The following is a 23,188-nucleotide window of genomic DNA, read 5'->3' on the forward strand; positions in this document are numbered from 1 at the left end:
AGAACACCGGACGGGCTCCTGGCGCGGGGACCATCTCAGAGCAGACGGGATCGGCAGCGATCGTGAGCTGAGAGGTCAGCCCCCGGCGCACTGTGACAGGAACCAGGTTTCCTCCCGAACCCGCGCCATCTCATCCTTCCCACAGCACCCTGTGTTTCATGACCACTGCTGGACCTCAGCAATCCCTCCCCAGGCTTCCGACCCGCGCTCACCCCACAGGGAGACTTCAACACACCCCCCCACTGCCGATCACACTGTGCTGAGCCAGAGCCCACCTCCCGGGCCCACCTGGCTCATTCCAGGTCCAAGCTCCAGGACTGGGGCGAGCGGGAACTAGCCTGAGGGCCCAGGTGAGGGGCTGGCCTGCACCCAGAGCTCGCACAGGGCACCTCAACGAGAAGCCCACGCTCCTCAGCAGCTCCCAGGGTGGGAGGAAAGTCAGTAAACAAGACACACGAGGAAAATCACAGGGGCCAGGGCTGGAGCCTGGGAGGCGGCTGCGAGGACCACGCAGCGAAGGCCACCCCAGCGGAGCCCTCCCAAGGAGGAGCCGCAGGGGGTGAGGGGCAGTGCCACCCCCGGCCGCGTGCACACGGCCAGTCCTCACTTCTGTCACGTGGCCATTCGGACACCGTCCACGGTGGTGCTTTACAGCTTCACATTTCTGGACCCTCACACACGAGGGGTTGATGCGCGCCACTGGTGTCCTTTGAGGACTGCGACGTCATCACGTGACCAGACCCCGGTGTGGTCCGGCCGTGGAACTTCCTCCTCCACCCCCACCGCAGGCGGGAAGGCCGACAAAGTGGTTCTCCCGCTGGCCCAGCTTCCCCGCAGGGCAGAGGACGACTGGGGGCCACGCCCTACAGGCCGGGGTCTCTTTCTGGGGTGATAGACACGTTCTGAAGTCCGTAGTGTCGGCTGCACAACTCTGGATACACTAAGGACGCGGGAAGACGTGTCCGCGCCAAACGGGCCACCACTGCCAGAGCTCTCAGAGCCAGCGCACCGAGCTCCTTCTCACCCTGCGGTCCGGGGTGACGGAACTCGGACCGGGCTTGGACTTCCCCGCGGCGAACAGGGAGAGGGCGGCTGGGAAGTTATGAAGACTGGGAGCGCAGCCGTGGCGTGGAGCGCGTCCTGTCCGCCGCCCGCGGCTGTGCCTGGCCACGGGGCAGCATCAACACCCCCAGGCGGCCCAGGGGTCGGCGCAAGGGTTGCAGCAAGGGGGTTGCAGCCCAAAGGAGGCACAGGGGCAGGGGTCAGCCTGTGGTCGCAGCCTGGGGGTCGCAGCCTGGGGGTCGCAGCCCGGGGGTCAGCTGAGGGTCACAGCCCCAGGGTCGCAGCGTGGGGGGTCACAGCCTGGGGTCAGCCGGGATGGCAGCCGGGGGGTCAGAGCCCGGGGTGGGGTCAGCCGGGGGTCACAGCCGGGGTCACAGCCCGGGGTGGGGTCAGCCGGGGGTCACAGCCGGGGGTCACAGCCCGGGGTGGGGTCAGCCGGGGGTCAGCCAGGGGTCGCACCCTGGGGTCAGCCGAGGGGGGTCAGCCGGGGGTCACAGCCGGGGGTCACAGCCCGGAGGTCGCAGCCCGGGGTCAGCCGAGGGTCAGCCCCGGGGCCACACGCACGGCGGGGCCGGCCCCCGAGGACGGCTGAGGCGCCCGCCGCCGCCCCAGGGACCCCGAGAGCAGCAGGCTGAGCGCGGCGCCGGGGCGTCCCGGGGACACAGACACACTCCGCCCGCCGCCCGCCGCCCGCCGCTCACCTTCGCGCCGAGCCCGCCGGCCGCCTCCCGAGCCGGGGCCGCCTCCGGATCCGGGGGCGCGGGGCCCGACGCCGCCTGCGCCGCGGGCCTCACCGCCGCCTGGTGCACGCGGGCGCGCAGCCCCCTCACCTTCCCCATGCTCCGCGGGGCCGCCGGAAGTCGCGCGGCGAGCGTCCCACCGCCGGCCGGAAGCTGGTCCTGCGCGCCGGCGGCCGGGCGGAAACAGGGGCCGGGCGGAAACAGGGGCCGGGCGGCTGGGATCCGCGCTCCCCCCCCGCCCCCCCCCCCGCGCCGCCCGCCGCGCAGGCGCCCGGGCGGGAGGGGGCGGGGCCAGGACGCGCGGCCCCGCCCCCGGCAGGTGTGGGTGACTTTGGCGCGGCGGGCGGCCGTGGGGCCACCTGCGGGGGGAGGGGGGGGCGGGTCCTGCACGTTGGGGTGCGGGTGCTAGCCCTGGCTCGCCGCCGGCCCCCTGGAGAGCTGACCCCCGCGCCCCCGTGTCCCCGGCGCCCTCCCCGCACCCGGCCCTGGGACTCAGCCACCGCAGCCCCTGGAAGCGCAGCCGCCAGCCGCCTGCAAAGCGGGGTGCCGCCTGCCAGGGGACACTACAGCGATGACCGCAGCCGCAGGGCCCAGGTGGCCGCATAGTGTCCACTCACACCTCCGAGGCCTTACTGAGCCCACGACCCTCCAGAGGACAGAGGCCACCCAGGTACCAGGGACACAGCAGGTGTGCGCGGCGTCTTCCCCAGGCTGGGCAGGAGCCCGCTGGCCCCGGGCCAGAACGTGCAGCAGGGAGCGAGGCCGCTCGACCCCAGAGACCTCAGGCCCGAGGGACAGGGGTGACGTCACAGCGAACATCCCGGCCGAAGGCACAGACAAATGTCCCTGGGAGACATCCCGGCAGCCGTCTGAGGCTTGACACCCCCCGTCCCCCGCTCCGTAAGGGCTGCCGGGGCCACCGTGGGTCTGGGCCAGCATCTGCCAGACCAGGTGGTCAAAGCAGAGAGCGGCCTGCTGGGGCTACAACCTCCTGCCCGCGGGAGCCCCACCAGGTGGGCTCCAGGCCCGCCGGACCCCGCCAGCTTCAGGGCTTGCTCTTTGCCTCTTCCGGGCAGCGCAGGTTTGCTCAGTAAAGGGAAAACGGTGGCAGCCCCGGGGGGCTCAGAGGTTTAGCACCACCTGCGGCCCAGGGCGTGACCCTGGAGACCCCATCGAGTCCCACGTCGGGCTCCCTGCATGGAGCCTGCTTCTCCCTCTGCCTGTGTCTCTCTCTCTCTCTCTCTCTCTCTCTCTCTCCCTCTGTGTGTCTCTCATGAATAAATAAATAAAATCTTAAAAAAATAAAAATAACCTGAATGACAAAAATATTTACAAAGGAAAAATCATCCATAATCCCTGCTATAACAACCTGTGTTCAGGGCCCCTGGGAGGCTCGGCGGTTAAGCATCTGCCTTCAGCCCAGGGCGTGATCCTGGAGACCTCCTGGGATCGAGTCCCACATCGGGCTCCCTGCATTGAGCCTGCTTCTCCCTCTGCCTGTGTCTCTGCCCCCCCTCTTTATGAATAAATAAATAAATAAAATCTTTTTTTAAAAAAAAGGGAAAACAGCGTCCAACAAAAGGGAACAGCTAGGAAGTTTGAAAGTCCTGGGGTCTCTTCTGTCCATCTGTCCCCTGGACCCCTGAGTGACCCCCTCCCGTCCATGCTTCCATGCCCTACCCTGTTATCCTGACATTTCCATCTGCAGCTGGATCTCTCCATCTCCACCTGAAAATGTAGTGAAAACCACAAAACTGAATTCTTGGTTCTGATCCCAATCTGTTCCACCACCTTACCCAGGCGGCTGCTCAAGCCAAAACCCGAGGTGTCGTCTTTGCTGGCTCCCCCTCTCCATGCCAACCCAGCAGCCCCCTGATCTCTGCCCCCCAAACTCCCCCCCACCCCGAGGGCTCCTGCTCTGGCCGCCTGTCTGGGCTCCGCGCCCTCTAGCTGCACCCAGGGACCCCTGGAGTCCCTCTCTGCTTACCCGCCCCCCAGCTCCCCAGAGGAGAGCCCTGGAGGGGCTGCCCAGGCCCTGCCCTCCCCGGGAGGTCCCGCCCCAGCCGCTCCCAGCGCTCCACCGCGGAGTCTCCACTGAGCCCCTCCCTGCAGGACCCGGATTCTTTGCTTTCTCTCTGGCTCATTCCTTCGTCGCCCGAGGGCGCTCGCGGCCCGCCGTGGTCACACCCTGGGCCTCTGGGCTGGGAGCGGGGCTGCCGGAGAATCTGCTCCCCCTGCGCCCGGACCCTCCTGCCCCTGTGCTGGGCACACAAGCCGTCTGTGCACCTGTGCGCCGAGGCCTGGGGTCCCTCGCAGCCGGGGAGGGATGGCCTCCAGGTGGTGCCCGCTGCCCACTGCCCCTCCCTGTCCCCCAGGCCCTCCGCGAGGGGCTTCATCATGAAGCACCGGGGGCCACTGACCTTTCCACACTGCGTGTGCCAGCACCTGCCCACGGATTCCCGTGGGGGGGCAGCGCCCTGCAGCTCCGGTGCCGCCCGCGGGTCCTAGGATTTGGACTCCCCGCCCTGTGTGCCCCCAGCCAGTGCCCTAACCCTGCCCTCGCCAAGTGCCAGGTGTCAGGACCTCCTTCCCGGGGTGGCCACAGGTTGGGGGGTGGCCACCAGCTTCCCAGGTGCAGCGCCCAGCCCCGTGCCCCTCAGCCCTGGGAACGTTTCCTCCGCCCATTTAGGCCCCTCTTCCTGCACAAGTCCTGGCCTGAGTCCAGGTTCAGGGTGCCCTGGGGCCTCACTCCGGGAAGGAAGGCTGGTGTACGCGCCCCCAGGTAGACGGCGGGGCTTGGGGTTGACCCGGACCTGTCTCCCCATCTCTCCACGGGGGTTGGCACCTTGGGCTTCTGGAGGCTGCAGGCGCAGTAGACTCCAGGGGCCCCAGAAAGGTAGGCCTCAAGTGCGGGGTCGGGGTGTGGGGGCAGCGGGGGCGGCATCCCGAGTGGGACCCCAGTCCATCCTGCCCAGCCCAGGTGCTGGAGGGCAAGGGAGAGGAGGCCGTCCTCCACCTCCAGCGACTCTGGGAAGGCCCTGCCTCATGGGGGGGCGTGCGCTGAGACCTGCCCCACTGGCTGCAAGCTGGGAGACTGAGGCAGGCGTGGAGGCCAGTGCTCCTTAGCCTGGTTTATCAGCGGGGGGCGCCGCGGCCATGCCCAGAGCCTTCCCTGCGACCCAGAGGGCACAGCAGGCGAGCTGCCGGCGGGGATGGGGTCGCCTGTGCTGCGTACATGCGTGGGCACCTGGGCACCTGGGCACAGTGCCTCCCTGCGATCCCTCCAGACACAGCCCCGGCAGGTGGCTGGGCCGAGAGCGCAGAGCTGGCTTCGTGCCGCCTCCACCCCGAGACCCGGGGCTTTGCTCCAGGGACTTGCGGGGTTACGGCGGGTCTGAGTCCCTGCGGGGCCACCTATCGTCTGAACATCTCCGCGGTCAGACCCCGCGCGCACACCCTGGACCTTGCGGCGGGTCCCCAATCTGTGCGCTTGGGCGCGGGGCAACCACAGGTGGCGTGTCCATGAGTGTCCACGCCAGGAACGTGGCAGGAAGCTTGGGGGCCGCCGATCAGTGCTGCAGAGTTCCCAAATTTGGAAACTTTTGGGGTGAACATAATGTGCCCAACCCACTGCGGGATGCCGGGGCGACTGGAGGAAGCGATGGGGGGTGGCGGGGGAAGCGCTGCAGCAGGTGCCTGGTGGGGCTGCTGGCTGCCCCCCAGGGCGGCCCCACAGCCCAGGCCCCAGACTTCCAGCTTTGATTCTTGCCCCTCCCTCCAGCCCACCCCCAGCCCGGCAGAGAGCCGCTTCTGACGTTTGATACGCGGTCAGATTAACTTCTAGGTAACATCCTTTCTTTAAAAAAGATTTTATTTATTTATTCATGAGACACAGAGAGAAAGAGAGCAGAGACCCAGGCAGAGGGAGAGGCAGGCTCCCTGCAGGGGGCCCGATGCCCACTGGACCCTGGACCCCAGGATCACAGCCCACCCTAAGGCAGACGCTCCACCCCTGAGCCACCCAGGGGCCCCGGTTAACATCCTTTTCTGATTACAAATACTACGCGGCTGTCGTAAACCATTTGGAAAATAGAGAAAACTACTTTAAACCGATAAAATCCCTCTGTTCCCCTTGCGCAGAGGTGCCTGGCAATGGACGGCCAGCTCCTCCCAGCGCCTTCCCCCGAGCCCCCCAAACTGGGTCTTGCAGCTTTTTTAACTAGGAATTTTCATGTTGCTCAGGTGTAAGAAGGGGAGGCCTCCCTGGTGCCCACCCAGCACCACAGCCCAGGGGCTCAGCCCAGCCCCCCTCCTACCCGTGTGACCTCTTCCGACCCCCCTGCAATTCCTCATGTGGATGGGGTCACACCCAGATCAGGGCACATGTTCCATCCCTCGCTCCACCTTAGCCTCACCCCAGCTTAACCAGCTCCAGGGTGCTTTTCCCACAGAATGGGATCCTCCCCCCTCTCCCACCCCTGTGCTGTCAAACTCACCAGCCCTGGTGGGCTGGGCCCTGGGCACTTCGCCCAGACCCCTGCCCCACCTCCGTCTTCGCAGACTGTGTTGAGAGCTTCAGGGTTTTCAGCTCAGTGTCCTGAGAGGAGGACCCTTCACCCCCCCTTTCAGGAACTGGGCTACAGCCATGTAGCCACCTGCGCAGCGGGCGGGAGGGACTGCAGTCCAGGCTTCCCAGAGCCCAGGCTGTGGGCCGCCACTGCTGCCCTGCCCTGCTCCTCTGCTGCCCCGTGCTGGAGAGGTACCGCTATTCCTTGAGAGAGAACCAGGAGGAGACAGAGAAGACCGCCCCCGGCCTGCAAGGCCTTCCCAGGTGAAGGAGGGTGAGATCTTTCTGGATAGGTCCCTCTGCGCCGAGAGGCGCACCTGAGGCCCAGAACCGAGGCCGGGTGAGGGAGTGGGGGCAGGAAGCAGGTGGACAGGGTTGGAGCAGCTCACGGAGACTGCGAGCTGGCTGGCAAGGGCGATGTGGACTCAGGTGGGCAGACACAGGGACGCCCACCTCTGGGGCCTGGGGGAAACTGGGGAGCCCAGTGAGATGCCTCAGTCTCCTCTGCAGAGGAAAGAGAGTCTTGAAACTGGTGCGAGAGGCCAAGAGAGAAGTTTTTCAAGAGAGAGAAAAGGCCCCTAGGGTCACCTTCAGCCTCAGGTGATCCCGGTTCTGTCCTGGGCTCCGGATGTCCCCCGCTCCTCCCCCGCACCGCGTGCCGCCTTGGTGCAGGCTCCGTGGGGCCTGGGCTCTGGCCCCTGCTGAGGATCAGACCCCCCGGGTGTGTGAAGCCCTTGCTCCAGCCCCACACGGCCACCGGGACGGGATCCAGGGGGCCGCCGGGACCAGTGGGGCCGCATTCCTCGCAGGCACCGGCCGAGGGCTCAGCCGGGATTTCCAGGTGCGCCGCCCTTCCTCCTCTCCCACGCGGTCCTGCCCCCAGCCCTGCTGCTCCGGAGCGGCTCGCAGTGGGGAGCGCGAAGCTCATTTGCCTACGGCTGCTCTGTGGCTGCCGGTGCCCCAGGGGCAGAGCCCAGCAGTTTCCGCAGCAGCAGCCCCGTGACCCGTGACCTGCAGAGCCTGCCCTGGGTGCACCCTGTGCCAGGCGCTGTTCTGGTCCCCGTTGGCCCAGAGCCTCACACCCTCCGATGGAGGCCGGTGCTCAGCGTCCTCACTGGCAGAGGGGGAGGGGCGGGCAGAAGCCAGGAGGGAGCAGCCGGGTCCTTGTCCTTCCCCTCCACGGAGCCAACATGGCACATTTGTGTATTGAGTGCCCCCCCCCCCCAGGGCCACAAGAAAGGATGGGCCCTTACCAAGCACAGACACAGCAGGGAGAGCCCTGGGAGCGGCGTTTGGGTGGACCCTGCATGACGGGGAATGCCCAGGCAGGGCGGGGGGCCGAGGGCTTCGGATGGCCCTGCGGGCGAGACGACACAGATGGGCCCGGGCATGGGGCAGAGTCGACGGAAGCGGCGGAAGCGAGGGCTCCCGGCCGGCGGAGGAAAATGAAAGTGGGCTTTCTGTGGAGCTTCCCAGGGATGGCTCTTGGTGGGAAGAGGCGTCAGAAAGCTCCTTACACCTGCCTCCCAAATGTCAACCTGCCCTGAAACCCACCTTCTTCTGGGGATGGGCTGGGGCAGGGGCCGCCACCTGCACCGGCGCCCGAAGGCCTCAGATGCCAAGCCTCCCTGCGTCCTCCTTCCCTCGTGCTGTCAGCATTCGGGGAAGCCGGGCCCTCACTGGCACCGCGCCTCGGGACGGGAGAGAAGAAAGTGTTGGGCTGAGAACTTCATTCCTGTCCATTCCATGCAAAGAAACAAATGCAGAAAAAGTACATTGTTCCCCCAGGTCCAAAAGTTCAAGGGTGGAAGCAGAAAACTCAACGAGAAGAGAGTTCTTTTTATTTTCTTAGAGAGGGAGGAGGGGGGAGGATCAGCGGGAGAGGGAGAGAGAATCTCAAGCAGACCCTACAGTGAGCACGGAGCCTGACGTGGGGCTCGACCTCACGACCCTGAGATCACAGCCTGAGCGGAAGTCAAGAGTCGGATGCTTAACCAACTGAGCTACCAGGTGCCCAAAAAGGAATTTCTCTACAAATCTAGGAATAGATACTCCCTTAAAACAAAAAATCTGCAGTAGTTTTGTTCAAAGCTCCACGATCTCTGGGACCTTGTCTCCATCACCGTTTTTTATGGTTTGCAACTTTACATTCATTGAGCACCTGCTGTGTGTGCCAAGCCCTCTGCGGGACCCTTTCATAGGTCTTCATTTGTCCCCACAATGGAAGGACGGCGGGAGAAACCAGGGCCCAGGGAAGGAAAGGGATCGAGTGTGTAGAGGCAACTACCACCACCAGTGGGCCGATCCGGGGGGCCCCAAGCACAAGCTCCTCTCTTAGCTCAGCAGTCACGCCCCCAAACCAGGCCTCTGGAGCAATCATGGAAACGGAGTCCTTTAATCCAGGGTTGGAAGGTACAAAGTGTGTCAACAAAGGCAGCGCAGACTTTCAGGGGGCACGCACCCCTAACGATGTCCACAAGTGGCTCTATCTGGCATTGGTAGAAATGACAAATTGAACAGGAAATGGCAGTTTGATAAGGAGAGGAAGGGACCCGGGACCTGGGACCTGGGTTAGGGTTGGGTGACTCCCCTGACCTGCTGGCGCCCCACAGGTCAACCTGGTTTTCTTTTCTTTTTTTCGTTTTTTTCAACCTGGTTTTCATACTGAAAGGAGAAATTAGATTCCAGGGGGCAGGGAAGGCATGATGACCTTCCATTTGTGGTAATGAGGATGTTAGCTTCTCACACCCCCGCCCTCCCTCACATCTCTGTAGAACTATAAATAGTTTCATTTTTAAATTATGTTGTTTTTTTTTTTAAGTAAGGCTCCATGTCCACCGTGAAGCCCAACATGGGGCTTGAACTTATAACCGTGAGATCAAGACCTGAGCTGAGATCAGGAGTCAGATGCTCAACCAACTAAGCCACCCAGGTGCCCCGAACAGCTTCATTTCTAATCTGGGCTCAGGGCTGTTGTTATTCTGATCATGTAAATGTGCACGACTGAGCCAAGTGGACATTCTATAATTATCGTTTCTTCCTTGTACAACTTCTGGTTTTCCCCCAGAGTTGATCATTGCTTCACTTTTTCTGGCTCAATCTCCTCTGAGTCCAGAGCCAAGTCTTCTGCCCTCTAACAGGGTCTCAGTGTGATCCTGCACATGGTCAAGCCCGTTGGCTAATCTTTGTGTTCTGATGAGGGCTGGGCGGTCTCTGCTCAGGCTGTCAGTCAGCCCCCGCCCCAGCCTCCTCGGGGTGTCCTTCCTTTAGAGGAGCTGGAGGGAGGAAGCCAGAAAGAGGAAGACTAGGAGACAAGGCCCTCTGCTTGACATGTGGGTGGGGATGAGGATACCCAGGCCAGCATCCAGGAGAGTGGGTGGCTAGAAATGGCCCCAACCTCCCCAATATCTTCCCCACTTTCTATGCTCACCTGGCAGCCCTGACACCCATGTGGCCTGGCTGACAGCAGGGCTGTCCATTGCCCTGGCACGGTGACTTTCTGCCTGTTTGTATGAATCTGTGGGGGATCCAGTGAGACAACTGTTTGGAGCAGCTACCAGGGCAGCCACTGTCTTCTGCTCTGTTCCGCCACCCGCCCACCCCCCAGTAGTGCTTGCCTCCTGCCTCTGCAGCTGCCTCTGCCAGCTCCTGCGCTCCCTTCCTCCCCCACAAAGGGAGCCACAGCTGAATCAACATCACAGAAGGAAGTTACTGGTAGGAAAAAAAAAAAATCAAAAAGAAAATAAAAGCAAAGGTGGGGGAAGGGTCAGGAAAAGACAAGAGTTGGGGCAGAAGGAAGTTGGCAAAGGAATGCAAGATAGGAGGGTGTGAGCCGGGAAAGTGCTGTCACAGCCTTGCTGTTGACCTAAGTGCCGTCACATCACAGCATCCTTTCAAGGGCCAAGCTTGTTTTCTGCCTTTTTTTTTTTTAAAGATATATGTACTTATTTGAGAGAGAGAGCGCGCATGCAGTGTGTGGACTCAAGTAGGGAGAGGGGCGGGGGGAGAGAGACCCCCAAGCACACTCCTGGCTGAGCACAGAGCCTGACTTGGGGGTGGATCCCATGACCCTGAGATCACGACCTGAGTGGAAACCAAGCGTCAGACACTCCACTGACTGAGCCGCCCCCGGTGCCCCCATTCTCTGCCTTTTGAGTGCTGGGCGGTTGTTTCTTCAGGGCCTCCGCTGATGACTGGGCCCCCAGGTGTCACGCTCTGCTCTTCATACCCACACGGCGTCGGGGCTGCGTGCCTGACTCTCCAACCTTTCCCCAGCATCGGCCAAGATACCGAAACCCTGCCTGGGATTCTCTGAAAGGAGCCTCATTTTCTCCACCATTAAAATATTTCTCCATCATTAAAATATTTGAGTGCAGGGAACACTCAAGCTCAGATAGGCAAGGCAGAGTCCCTGGTGGAATAAAACAAGGACTGCATTATTTTCTGAGTGTTCACCAGTCTATTTGCCATAAAAATTAAGGATAAAATATTTTATCATGGGGCAGCCCGGATGGCCCAGCGGTTTAGCGCCGCCTTCAGCCCAGGGCCTGATCCTGGAGCCCCGGCCTCGAGTCCCACGTCGGGCTCCCTGCGTGGAGCCTGCTTCTCCCTCTGCCTGTGTCTCTGCCTCTCTCTCTCTCTCTCTCTCTCTGTCTCTCATGAATAAATAAATAAAATTTAAAAAAATTATCATCTTCAAAATCTCACAACGGAGTCCCCCGTAATCCTCTCGGCGCCGTGTACCGTGGGGATGCGGCTAGGAGGGGAGGGAGGCTGGGCGTGCCCAGGCCAGCACTCGGGGCAGCCAGGGCATGGAAGCAGCCTGCCTCCCACATCTCTTCCTCCTTTCTGCAGCCTTGGCTGGCCCCAGCCCCGCACCCCCGTGCCCTGAATACTTTGGGGGAGCCCTTCTCATTCCGCCCTGCATCACCGTGGCATGCCGGTCCCCGAGCTGGGCCCTGGCGTTGCGGAGGCACTAGCTGCCGGGCCAGGTGCCAAGGCCTCACTGACCGCCCGAGGAAGTGCAGCTGATCTCCTGGGCGCTTAGGCGAAAGTGGCCGCAAATGGAAGCTATTGGGCACCTTAGAGGGAAAGGTTGTCCCCAGAATTCTGTTCCGTCATCTTTTCTCAAAGCCCAAGCGTCCTCCCTCATGGTCACTGCCCCGGAGGCGCCGCTGCTCGGGCCGTCCTGTCCTCTGCGTCACACCCTCACCTCGGAATGGACAGCCCCTCGGTGCGCACCCCAGGACCCCCGCCTGCCACCTGCTGCCGAGTCGGCGGCACCGAGCCCTGGCTCCACGGCCTCGGAGGTGGGGTGCGCCGTGGGCCCTCTAGCCGTCTCCCTGCTCGCAGACAGTCTACTCTCGTGGTTCGCCGGCGTCGCTCGGCGCCGGTGGTCGGGTGTGCTGCGAGGAAGAACGGACGTGCCCGGTGCCCCGGTAAACGCGTGGGCCCGTAGCGCCCCTTACCTCACGGCCCCTCCAAACCTGCGCCCGTGCGAAGTGCTATCTCACTTGGTTGGGGTGTCTGCCTTCCTGGCGGCCCCCGTCTCCGCGCCGCTGGCTTTCGTGCGGCCCCCGGGCTTCCCCCACTTGGCATAAGGCTTGGGACTCACTCATGGTGCTGACGTCCTAGTACGCGCGTGTGACGCCCCGGACTCGCTCGGGCACTGCTGTACCTTCGGCTTCCTGGAGGTGTGATTCGCAGCACTTCAGTCCACCCCTTCAACATTTTCTAATTTGCCTGGAGGCCTCCATTTGACCCACGGATTATCCAGAAGTGTGTCTCCCCGGAGCTTTCTCTAGGCCTCTCTGCTGCTTATTTCCTGGTTTTAATTCCACGAGGCTACAGGATGTGTCGGGTGGGACTTCAGTTCTCTCCGACGTCTGCGGGTCTATTTTGTCACCTGAAGACATTTGCCTCGCAACCAGCGGGTTTAGACCATTTACAACTAATGTAATTATTTGAAATGGTTGGATTTAGGTCTGTTGTTTAAAGTTTTGTTTGTTCTCTGTTTTCCATTTCCATTTCCCTCCCCTGTTGTTTTTTGTTTTGATCTTTCAGGTCAAGCACTTATTGTTTTTAGGGCTGCATTTTAATTTATCAGCTGGGGATGCCTGGGTGGCTCAGCAGTGGAGCATCTGCCTTTGGCCCAGGTCGTGACCCTGCAGTCCTGGGATCAAGTCCCACATCAGGGTCCCCACAGGGAGCCTGCTTCTCCCTCTGCCTGGGTCTCTGCCTCTCTCTCTGTGTCTCTCATAAATAAATAAATAAATAAATAAATAAATAAATAAATAAATAAAATCTTAATTTATCAGCTGGCTTCCTGACCGAGGGTTTCGCCAGCACCCCTTGTCTCCACCCATCAGGGCATCCCTTCCCAGCCCAACGTCCAGAAAGTGGGGGCTTCTCTTGGCCACGTGCACCATGCTCATCTGGGGTGCTGGCTACCTTGAACTAAGCCTGGGGTCTGGGGGGGGGGACAGAACATTCCCCCCATATCAACCTTTCATCAGGTTTTGACTTCTCACCCTGATCTTTCAGAAAATTGCTCTATTTCACTCTGTGTTGGGATCAGTGGTAGAGATGGAGTGGAGTGTGCTTGCTTGGCCTCAGCTGGGGCTCGAAGCTGCTGGTGGCTCCTTTTTCCTGCCAAATGGTCTCCATTTTGTTTCATTTCTTACAAGTTCATTAAGGTAGAATTTACATGCCAATACTCACGGATTTTAAGTATAGCATTGAATGATTTTAGCAAATTTACAGAGTTGTGAAATCCTCACCACAGCCCAGCTTTAGCACATTTCCATGACCTCACACAGTCCTCTTGCTCATTTGTAGTCACTCCCTGTTGTTCCTTTTTTAAAATAAAATAGCTCAAGACTACAGGAAAGTGTGAAGACCAGCATCACCAACACCCACATACCCGCCATCCTCGTCCGTCCGATCTTAACATTTTGCCTTTTACTTTGCCCAGAATGTTTCGCCCTTAAAATTTTAAAGTTAAAGACCTCTGTGCTCCTCTCCGAGGAGTCCTCTGTCCCCTGTGCCTTCAGAGGTGACCACTGTCCTGAGCTGGGGACTCATGAGCGCGTGGCTGTCTCCTGCATCGCGTGGGCCGCGTGCTATCACACCACACGTCCTTCTGCAAGCCCTGCACTCAAGAACCTCAGCGTCGACATCGGGAGGTGACTCGCAGATACACACAGCTCCGCAGAAAACACTTAAATTGCTGGTTTTCATGCCACCGTGTGAACATCCCACAGGGCAACTCCCGAGTCTGCATTCGGTTTGCTGCCGGTTTCTCGGGACTCCGGGTATTTCCTTAACGTCACCCTTTGGTTAACTGCTCCTTTTCTCCCACTGTGTCCATGGATTTGGCCTCCTTCGGACGTTTGTACTTTAGAACATGTCGAGATTTCCCTGGTGGCTTAATAGATGATCCGTTTGTGGGTTGGAGAGAAGGGGTCACATTCCTCAGATTCTCTACAGGCCTCACTGGCCTTTCTGTTCCGTCTGAGAAGCACCGTGAAGACCGCGGTCGTGGCCGGGGCCACCTGCTAACGGGGCTGTCAGTTTTTGTTCTACGTATTTTTGTAGCCGTTTTGTGCAGCATAGAAAGACCTGCGACAGCTCAGCTTTCCTTGTGGATTATGAATTCTATGACCTCCATCGTTCCTTGAGCATTTAACGTGTTTTTTGCCTTGAGTTCTACTTTTTTTTTTTTTTTTTTTAGGGAGGAAGAGGAGGACGAGGGGCTGAGGGAGAGAGAGAATCTTCCGCAGGCTCCCTGAGATCATGACCTGAGCTGAAATCAGGAGTCGAAGGCGTCACTGACTAAACCGCCCGGTGCTCCTTGAATCAGACCTTTCGATATCATCATTTCTACATAATTGTGAGTATTTCCCAGCACATACTACGTTTGTCTTCTAGTCCTCTATTTTAACAGTTTATCTGTTAAACAGGTAGCATTTTTTTTTGCCCTTTTTTTCTTTTTAATTGTGGTAAACAAACAAACAAACAAAAAACCCACACAACATCAATTTAACTCTGACCACCCTTCCCATTTTTAAGTGCCCGGTTCAGACGTCACTTCCACATTGTGTGCAGACAATTTCCAAAACTTTCTCATCATGTAAAACTGAAAGTATCCCCCGTAAGCAACTTTACACTTCTCTTTGCAGTGAAAAACAACAAAAAAACAAACAAACAAACAAAAAAACCTTTTATACTACGGAAAATCGAGAGAACAGTTCCGTGAGTCCATACGTCCTCAATATTCGCTTCACCAATCTTCAGCTCCCGGCCGCTCTTGTTTTATTTATGCTCTCACCCACTGTTGTCCCCAAATGAGCAAAATGTCTTAAAACTTTGAAAGAGAAAAGAAGAGAGTTTTTACCGGAGCCCCATGAGGCCAACTGCCCGGGCTCCGCAGAGCCCACAGGGAAGACTGTGCTTGGGGAAGGGGTGGCCGGCGCCGTTATGTAGGGTTTCTCATAGAATTACCGACCATGGCGACGAAGGACATTCCAGAAAGCTACAGACTTTATCTTATCTTCTTGGGGTGGGCGAGGCTGTGTGACTTTAATCTTAGGGGGGGTCAGGGAGGGCTTTTTGTTTTTCTTACCTTAATACTTGGAATGCTCCTTTCTGGTTTTTTTTTTTTTTTTTTAACAAAGCAGACACGTACAGTGTGTGCTCCGGGCAGAAGCAGAGTCCATGCTTTGAGCTTTTGCTGAGTCATTTTGACCTCGGGTAGATGTTAAGATAGAGCTCCCCTGGGAGCCCACACCCCGTGCATGAGAAGGTGAACGTCCCCTTTATTTCACCACCCTTCCTCCATCATCCGACCCCATTCCTCATCGTTTGGCAGCACACCCAGCGCATCGTATCACGTCATCTGTAGACATTTCAACGCGTCACTCTCAAAGGCGACAACGCTTTCATACAATCACAAAATCTTTATCACACCTAAAAAAAGTAACAGTAATTTTAAAAAAAAAAGATTTATTTGTTTGAGAGGGAGCGAGTGAGCACAGGGGGTGGAGGGGCAGAGGGAGAGGGACTCTCAAGCAGGCTCTGTGCTGAGCGTGGAGCCCAACGAGGGGCTCGACCCTAAGACCCCAACATCACAACTTGAGCTGAAACCAAGAGTCACATGCTTATCCGACTGAGCCACCCAGGCGCCCCAGCAGTAATTTCTTAATATAGCAGATCCATGCATCGTGATCGGTTGATTTTTCTCCCAAATCCTTTAATCTACGGGTTCCTGGGCCATGTCTTCTCCCTCCCTCTTCTATCTCTCGCAGTTTGGGGTCTTGGCGCTTGCATCCCTGTGGTGTCATTAACACGTCCCTCTGTCCCCTGTTCTTCCTACAACCTGTTAGTTAGATCTAAAGTCTTGGTCTGAGTTGGGTTCGGCAGTAGCAATTGCTGTACTTAATTTATCAGTGTCTAAATTTATACTGTTTCACCCAGACAGCTCCAAAAAAGGCATGTGCACAGTACGCGGTATCTGACTCTGTGGTGTCGGGGCCGGTGACAGTCACTGCTTTATCTCATGAGCCACCAGTGGGGGTGACTTGGGGACAGTCTCAGTCTACCTTTCTTCGTTATTCTCTGGAATCATTCCATAATGAACAGATTCCCATGAAGAGAGCATTTTTTTAAATTTTTTTTTTATTTTTATTTATTTATGATAGTCACAGAGAGAGAGAGAGGCAGAGACATAGGCAGAGGGAGAAGCAGGCTCCATGCACCGGGAGCCTGATGTGGGATTCGATCCTGGGTCTCCAGGATCGCGCCCTGGGCCAAAGGCAGGCGCCAAACCACTGCGCCACCCAGGGATCCCCTGAAGAGAGCATTTAATGGGATCTTGTCCTGTCTCTTTATTTTTAAAACTCAATGCGAGAATTGTTTATTTGAAGAGGGAGATGGCAACCCACTCCTAGGTGCTGTGATTCCTGAACTTCTGGAATATTCTAGAACATTTGAAATCATTCCTGGGGCACCTGGGTGGTTCAGTCGGTTAAGTGTCTGACTCTTGTGTTCGGCTCAGGTCATGGTCTTGGGGTCATGAGATCGAGCCCTGCGTCAGGCTCAGGACTCAGTGGGGGAGTCTGCTTGGGGTTCTCTCTCCCTCTCCCCGCCCGTCCCCCAACTCGTGCACCCCCCCTCTCTCTTTCTCAAAAATAAATAAAATCTTTAGAAATGCGGTCATTCCTGATATCTTATTGTATGTTTTTAATTTACAATCCTTTCTTATTCATTCTATTTCTTCTTCCCTTTTTTAAAACAAGATTTGTCAAATTTTCTTTTTTTTAGATGCATATATCCTATTTAAATTCTTAAGAAGACTCTGTTCTTACATATAATATCAAATACCTCCTCTTAAAACGTCCATCGACGAGCGTCAGGAACAGCAGTGTGCTCCCCTGGTCTCCTATTATTTTTGTTTCAGATTCTCCATATTTTTACCTCTATTTTTAAAACCTACAGTTACATAGGCTTGGTCATTTCTGCTTACATCCTTGCTCACCTCTGTGTCACGCACCCTCGTGTCCCCGTTGGATGTGTGCGTCTGCCCGTGTGTCTGCCTGCCTCCTGCTGGAGAGCATCCTTCGCGCACAGTGCAGGGAGCTAGGGGTCTGCATCCTGGTTCATCTGGAGATGCCCGGTTTTGTTTCTGTGTGGACCTAACCACCCCCGTCCCCCACCCGAATCCCCCACACCTCGCGGCACCCTCTCATGCTATCTGCTCTGTCCTGCGAGGGCATCAGGAGCGTCCCGAGGGCATGTGGCCTGCTGCCCCAGCCCTTCTGTGGGACCTGCAGCTTCTCCTGGACCTTCTGCTCCTCCTTGTGCACAGGTCTTGCTCCCAGGCCCGGCGGGCTGATGGGTGTGGGCATCATGCATCTGCACCTGTCTTGCCTCTTCCAACCTCTGTGCTGGGGCTGCTCCTGCCCTGCTCACCATTCTGCTCCTCAGTTCCTGTCATGCTTTTCATCCCCGTGGCCGAAATCCTAACTCCCGGCCCCTGATGGAGGCACCTGCCTCTCCTGCATGTGCAGTCTGCAGGCCGGGCCCCTGTCCCAAGGTGCAAGTCCGTGGTCCTCCGTGCTGCAGGGCACGGCCACCTCCGCCCATGGGGGTGAATCCTTGTGCCCACCATAGTACCTGGGCCACACTGCTCATCCCTCCCTCTTGCATTCTGCTCGCCGAAGGTGTGTGACGAATGGCAAGCCCCTCGTCTGCTTGTGTGGCCCTCCCTGGACACCTGAAGGCGGGAGCCGGCGCAGAGTGCAGGGCTGGGGTCTGACGGGACACTTGTGGTGTGCAATCAGCCACATGTAACTACTTCCTCTGAAGCAGCTTTGGAGCAGCTTCTTCAGAACAGGAAGCACCGTGCCCTCACCAGTAGGGCTCACCGGCCTGTTTCTCAACCGCGCAGCAGCCCAGCCTGGTGAAGAGCGGAGCGGACGCCCCTTCCCTGCCCAGCCCGGACGCCCACCAAGGTCACCGGCATCAGCGGGGTGAGTGCACAGGGGCTCCTCTGTGTCCAGCTTCTTCTCCTGGAGGGGAATGGTTTCCCCGGGGAGCGGCCCAGCCCTGGAGAGGACCCTGTAGCCTGGTCCCTGGTACCCGCCTGGGGCCGGTCCACGCCAGGCCCCCCCATTCCTGAGATCTGGTGGGGGGGTGAGCGCCGTGCCCACCGCGGGCAGCCACACGGGGCACTGGGAACACCCGTCACGGAGGGCAGGAGGTAGCATGGCAGGAGGACGGGCCAGACCTTCAGCCTTGGCTGCTGGGCCTAAGGTCCCTGGCGAGCCCCTGATGTGAGCCATAGGGCAGCTGGGGGCAGGTGAGACCCCCAGAGGAGCCGCAGCAGGTGGAACCGGGGCTGTGCGGGGAGTCTGGGGCCCCAGCCTGCCTCTCTTCCTGCTCGAAGAGGCCTCCAAAGTTGGCAGCGGTGGTCCAGCCTCCCACGGAGCCTGTGTGTGTGAGTGTGTGTTGTGTGTGAGCATGTGAACATGTGTGCAAATATGTAAAGGTATGTTTACGTGAAGATTTGAGTATGTGGGATGTGTAGGTTTGTGAGTGTGTGAGGTACGCACAGGCATGTGGGGTGTGCGAGTGTGTGTTGTGCGTGTGCACATGTGAGTGCTGTGGGGGTCGTGTAGGCGTGCGAGTGCATTCGGGTGGGGTCCACCTCTTCTCTTGGACTTTCAGAGGGTCGTGAGCTGGGGCTGGGAAGGTGTCACCTGGGAGCTGAGTTTCAGGGGCAGGTGTCTGGTGTGTGACTCAGCGTCCCACCCAGGCTCCGGGGAGCGGGGGACCTGGACCCTGGGTCCGCCTGGATTCCAGCCGGCGGCACCTCACCCGCAGTCCCCCGGGGTCGCCTCCCCCTGGCACCCTGTCCTCCCCCCACCCAGGGCTGGGAGCCTGCCTTGCACACCCACTGGAGCCCTGAGCACTGTTCCTTTAAGGATGCCTGGGACCCCGAGGGGGCGGGGAGGAGCCACCCCCTTGCCCACGTCCTCAAGGAAGGTTCTGGCGGCAGTGGCCGGGCCCTGGGCTCGGTCCCACATCCTGTGCAGGCGCGAGGCCTCTGTGTGGACGCCTGACGTCCAGGTGACCGGGGACCACTCTGCCGGCTGTCACCGCGCTGGGGAGCTGGCTAGTGCATCTGCGAGCGGGTGGGGAGCTGGCTGCGCAGAGGCCGGGCGGGGTCCGAGGGGGCATCTAGGGGAGGCTGGGCCTCTGCCCCCCGCCCTCTGGGATTGCTCCCTGCTGCCCCAAGCACGGGGAGGCCCGGCGCCAACTCTGGGCGCCACCGAGCTGTCCCGGGGCCGGGAGCGCTGAGCGCAGCACAGGCCTCGTCTACAGCCCGCTCCCTGGGGGACTGCGTGCTCCTGGGGGGACGGGGCCTGACCGGTGGTTCAAGCCCCAAGTGACTCCACAATCACATGTGTAGTTCGGCACCACTTCTGGGGCTCGGGGAGCGGGCAGCCAGCAGACCCGGCCTCCGCGGGACCCCCAGGGGGGCAACCCAGATAGGAAGGGGCGACCCGGGGTCGGTGGGTCGCTCTCTCACTCTCTCCACCGTGCGGGGCCCATGGCGGAGCGGGTGCTCCCAGGGGAGACACATTTTCCAGCTGATGCTGGACCGGAGCCCTGACGTCTGGGGCCAGGGGCCCCGGGTACCCCGGACCCCGTGCACCCACTGCCTCCTCTGGGTGCCACCTCCCGGTTTCCCACTCCTGGACCCTCGGCCACGAGGCCACCATCACCCTCTTGCCCCGGCTGGGCTCCTGAAACGCCGTCTCTGGCGCCCGGAAGGTGTTCTTTTGGACCAATTCTCGGTAGCTTCTTGGTGATATTTTCTCCCTTCCTTTTTATGCTCAGAAGCTCTCCCGACCTGCAGGTGCACATCCTCCCGGTCCTTCCATCACGCTGTTCCCCACACGGAGCACGCGTGGGCCTCTGGTGGGAAGGGGCCCCTTCCTGGGGAGCCCCCCCACCCGCCCGTCGCCTTCCAAGGCTGCTGCGCCACCCGCTCAGGGCCTCTGACTCGCCCACGGGCACGCGGCCTGCTCCCCGCCGCCGTCGTGACCTGTCCTCCCAGAGCGGCTGGGCCTTTGACACGGCTCGTCCGCTGCTGCCAGGGGGACAGGTTCTGCTTTAGCTTCCGTTTCATCTTCCGCCTTACGACGTGCCCCGCAGGTGCGTCCCCGCCTCCCGCACTCGGGCCCTGCGCCCGCAGGGTCCCCTCCGTCCTTGTCGCAGGGGAGCACACAGGGCGGCGGGCTTCACGCCCCGTGAGGCCGCTGAGCACGGGGCCGAGGATGCTGTCTGCAAGTACCCCGTGGACCCCCTGACCTGAGACGTGCCCAGCAGCAGAGCGTTCACATCTTCTAATGAGTACGTGGGAGGACGTGTCGCCGTTTTCCTGTGGCCAGACGCTGCGGCCCTCGGGAGGCCTCTGCTCCTGGACTTCCCACAGTGGCGCGGTGGTGGGGCTGGCGCCCTGAGGACACACGTGTCGCATGCAGCCTGTGCATGGCAGCCCCGGCCCCCTGAGGCTTGTCCAGCCTCCTGCCAAGCTCCTAGAGCCCCCGTGTGTCCAGGCATCCTGCCCCCACGGGGCTGGGGGGCTACAAGGGCAAGGACGCGTGTCGCGCCTCCTCTGGCCTCCGGGCCCGTCTGCGGCCTCCGAGCTCCTGCTCCGACCGCGGCTTCTGTCCAGGTCTGGGGGCTCGTGTGGGAAACAGAAGTGATCCCATCTCCACGTTCTCTCTTTTGGTGCAAAGAGGCTGACCGGTGCCTGTTTGGGAGCCGTCGCAGACATTTGCTTGTTTTCTCCGTCAAATACGTTTGAATCCCCCAAGCTCCTGGGGTGAATGCAGGTGTGTGTGGGGGGTCCCCTGCCTCCCTTTTGTGTTTGTTCCAGGGGTTCTGAAATTTGGTGATTCATCAGTTGCAGGTCACACCCGGTGCGCATCACATCACCCACCGCCCCCACCTCCTCCCACCTGTGAACTTTCCAGGCAGCACCTCCCACCCCCACCCCGCCCTGGCACCCGATGCGGGGAGCCCCCGTCAGCCGCGTGGACTGGTTCTCAGACCCAGTGGCCTGGAGGCACAGTGGGTCTCCAGTGGGGCTCTCCAGTGGCCTAGCTCAGGGGTTGCACTTTTGCAAAACCTCCGACTTTTGTTGTAAGGTGGGTCGGGAGCCAACGGTGAAGAAAGAATTCTTGAGGCATCTTTGGTGCAAAAAGGTGGTTTTATGAAAGCCCAGGGACGGGACTGTGGGCGGGAAGAGCTGCTAGGGATTGTGGGAGCGTGGGGAGAGTAGAGAGAAAGGAAATTTCTTTTGTTTTCTTTTTCTTTTTTAAAGATTTTACTTATTTATCCATGAGAGAGAGAGAAAGAGAGAGAGAGAGAGACAGAGACCCAGGCAGAGGGAGAAGCAGGCTCCATGCAGGGAGCCCGGTGCAGGACTCGATCCCAGGACCCCGGGGTCACGATCTGAGCCCAAGGCAGATGCTCAACCACTGAGCCCCTCAGGGGCCCCGAGAGAAATCAAATTCCTAAAGGGATTTTCGTGGCTGAAGCCACAGGACCCTGGAGGTCACACTATGCGAAGCTAAGGTGGCTTCTGGCCTCCCGGGAAGCGTTCGCGCTACCGCAGTTGTGAGTTCCTGCGGGATCGTCCAGCGGGTCCTCAGGGGTTCCCTTGGTCAGCATCTCTTCATCGGTGACAGGAAGCCTGATGTGACACCCTTGCCATCCTGACTCTGCAGGCCGCCCAAAGTGTTTTCTTGCTAAGGTTTCCTCTTTTTCTTGTCTTTCACCAAATATGGTGTGTGTGGTGTGGGGGGGGACTCGCTGGGCTCTCCGAGCCTGGCCGTAAAGAGCTGATCCTCCCGAAGGTGGCCTTGGTCCTCCACATCCACGCTGTGGGTGCTGCTCGGGCCGGGGACAGGGGAGCACCAGGCCCAGGTCTTGGGGCTCCGGGAAGCCACCCCACAGGAGACTCCCAGACCCGCGACTTCCCGCGGTCACACTCAGGTTGCGCCAGGATCCTCCTGGCAGGCAGGATCATGCAAGGGTGGCTGTGTCGCAAAGTCCTCTCGGCCGGGAGGACCCTGGGTTTCTCAAGCACCCGGGTCCCCGTGAGGGGCCCACCCTTCTCTCCAGGGAGACGAGGTGGAAGGGCTGGTAGAGTGGGGTGCCCCACCTCGGTGGCAGGGCAGCGGGAGGGCCTGAGCGGCACCGGCTGGACCCGGGGCCCTTGCCCCCGCTCCTCCTCCTCCTCGCTCAGCTCCGCCTGGACCCCACGTGCCCTCCTGCTCTCGTGCCAGGGTCCTTCCGGGTCCAGTGCCCATGGGGACAGGTGCTGCGGCGCTCCAAGCCAGGCCACCACCGGAGCGGGTAGGCCTCCGCACCCCGCTGCACCCAGAGGGACCCAGGCTCCGCGGGCAGCCCCTGTGCTGCTGGAGGGGCTGGGCTGCGGGACTCTGCCCAGGGGGGCCCCCGTGGCGGGGTCTCCCGCGGCCTGTGCATGGCGACCCCCACCCCCTGAGGCTCGGCCGGCCTCCCTCTGAGCTCCCAGAGCCCCCGTGTGTCCTGGCATCCTGCCCCCGCGGGGCTGGGGGGCTCCAGGGGCAAGGAGCGCTTGGGGACAGGGCTGCCACCAGCCCCCGCCCACCCTCCCAGGGTCAGAGCCAGGCCATCTCGGCCTGGGCGGTGTCACCGTGACCGCGGCTGTCCCCTCTCGTGGGGGCCTTGGCACCCAGGCCCACACCTGGCCGCAGCTTGGGCCTCAGCTCTCACGTGACGGCCCGAAGAGCTTCCGTGCCGGCTGCTGTGACTGTTTGGGGGTCCGGTCTGTGGCTGCCGGAGAGCCAGGCGGGGCTGGGGTAGCCGCTCGCCCTGCTGGAGCTCCGGGGGCCCAGGGTGCCTGGGGCAGCGCCCAGGTCGGTGAGCACACCCGAGGCAGTGTGAGCAATCGGCTGCGGAACCTCGGAGGGACCCGGATGCAGCAGGAAAGGCTGGAGCCTGCCTGGCCTGAGCCCCACGTGCCCACGGCGGGCGACAAGGGGCTTTCTCTCATAAACGTGCGGGGCCTGGACGGCACCCAAACTGCCTCCCCGGCCCATCCGGCCACGGCTCTGACCCAGGAAGCCACGGCACCATGTGGCTTCTGCTTTTGACCCCGAACGGGAAGGATAGAGGGTTCTGTTTTGACATTTCTGGGTCCTGATTACGATCTTGGTGGGGCCCAGGGAGCAGGGTCACCTCCAAAGAGACGGAGCGTGAG

The 23,188-nt window shown here is 60.3% G+C and overlaps 2 protein-coding genes across 14 annotated transcripts in view; one reads left to right on the forward strand and one right to left on the reverse strand.

Annotated features, from left to right (window-relative positions):
* Positions 1-3,892, reverse strand: part of SLX9 (SLX9 ribosome biogenesis factor) — a 34,490-nt gene extending 30,598 nt beyond the window's left edge. The window contains exons 1-2 of one of the 5 annotated variants that reach the window (XM_025985493.2): positions 3,790-3,892; positions 3,483-3,530 (exon numbers count right to left, since the gene is read on the reverse strand). In XM_025985493.2, coding sequence (XP_025841278.2) covers positions 3,483-3,524 — 42 coding nt within the window. In that variant the 5' untranslated portion in view covers positions 3,525-3,530; positions 3,790-3,892. Of the gene's footprint in view, positions 1-288; positions 1,285-1,763; positions 1,951-3,482; positions 3,531-3,789 lie in introns of those variants that run through there. The other 4 variants (XM_025985494.2, XM_072738952.1, XM_072738951.1 and 1 more) reach the window with 4 other exon arrangements.
* Positions 3,893-6,361: 2,469 nt separating this feature from the next.
* The window catches only part of ITGB2 (integrin subunit beta 2), a 33,175-nt gene continuing 16,348 nt past the window's right edge, over positions 6,362-23,188 (forward strand). The window contains exons 1-4 of one of the 9 annotated variants that reach the window (XM_072738953.1): positions 13,873-14,260; positions 17,816-17,897; positions 20,676-20,771; positions 22,230-22,299. In XM_072738953.1, the coding sequence (XP_072595054.1) occupies positions 22,252-22,299 (48 nt within the window). In that variant the 5' untranslated portion in view covers positions 13,873-14,260; positions 17,816-17,897; positions 20,676-20,771; positions 22,230-22,251. Of the gene's footprint in view, positions 6,634-13,816; positions 14,261-17,736; positions 17,898-20,675; positions 20,772-22,229; positions 22,300-23,188 lie in introns of those variants that run through there. The other 8 variants (XM_072738959.1, XM_072738957.1, XM_072738961.1 and 5 more) reach the window with 8 other exon arrangements.

Source organism: Vulpes vulpes, chromosome 15 (genome assembly GCF_048418805.1).
Source record: "Vulpes vulpes isolate BD-2025 chromosome 15, VulVul3, whole genome shotgun sequence".
NCBI classification, from domain to species: Eukaryota; Metazoa; Chordata; class Mammalia; order Carnivora; family Canidae; genus Vulpes; species Vulpes vulpes.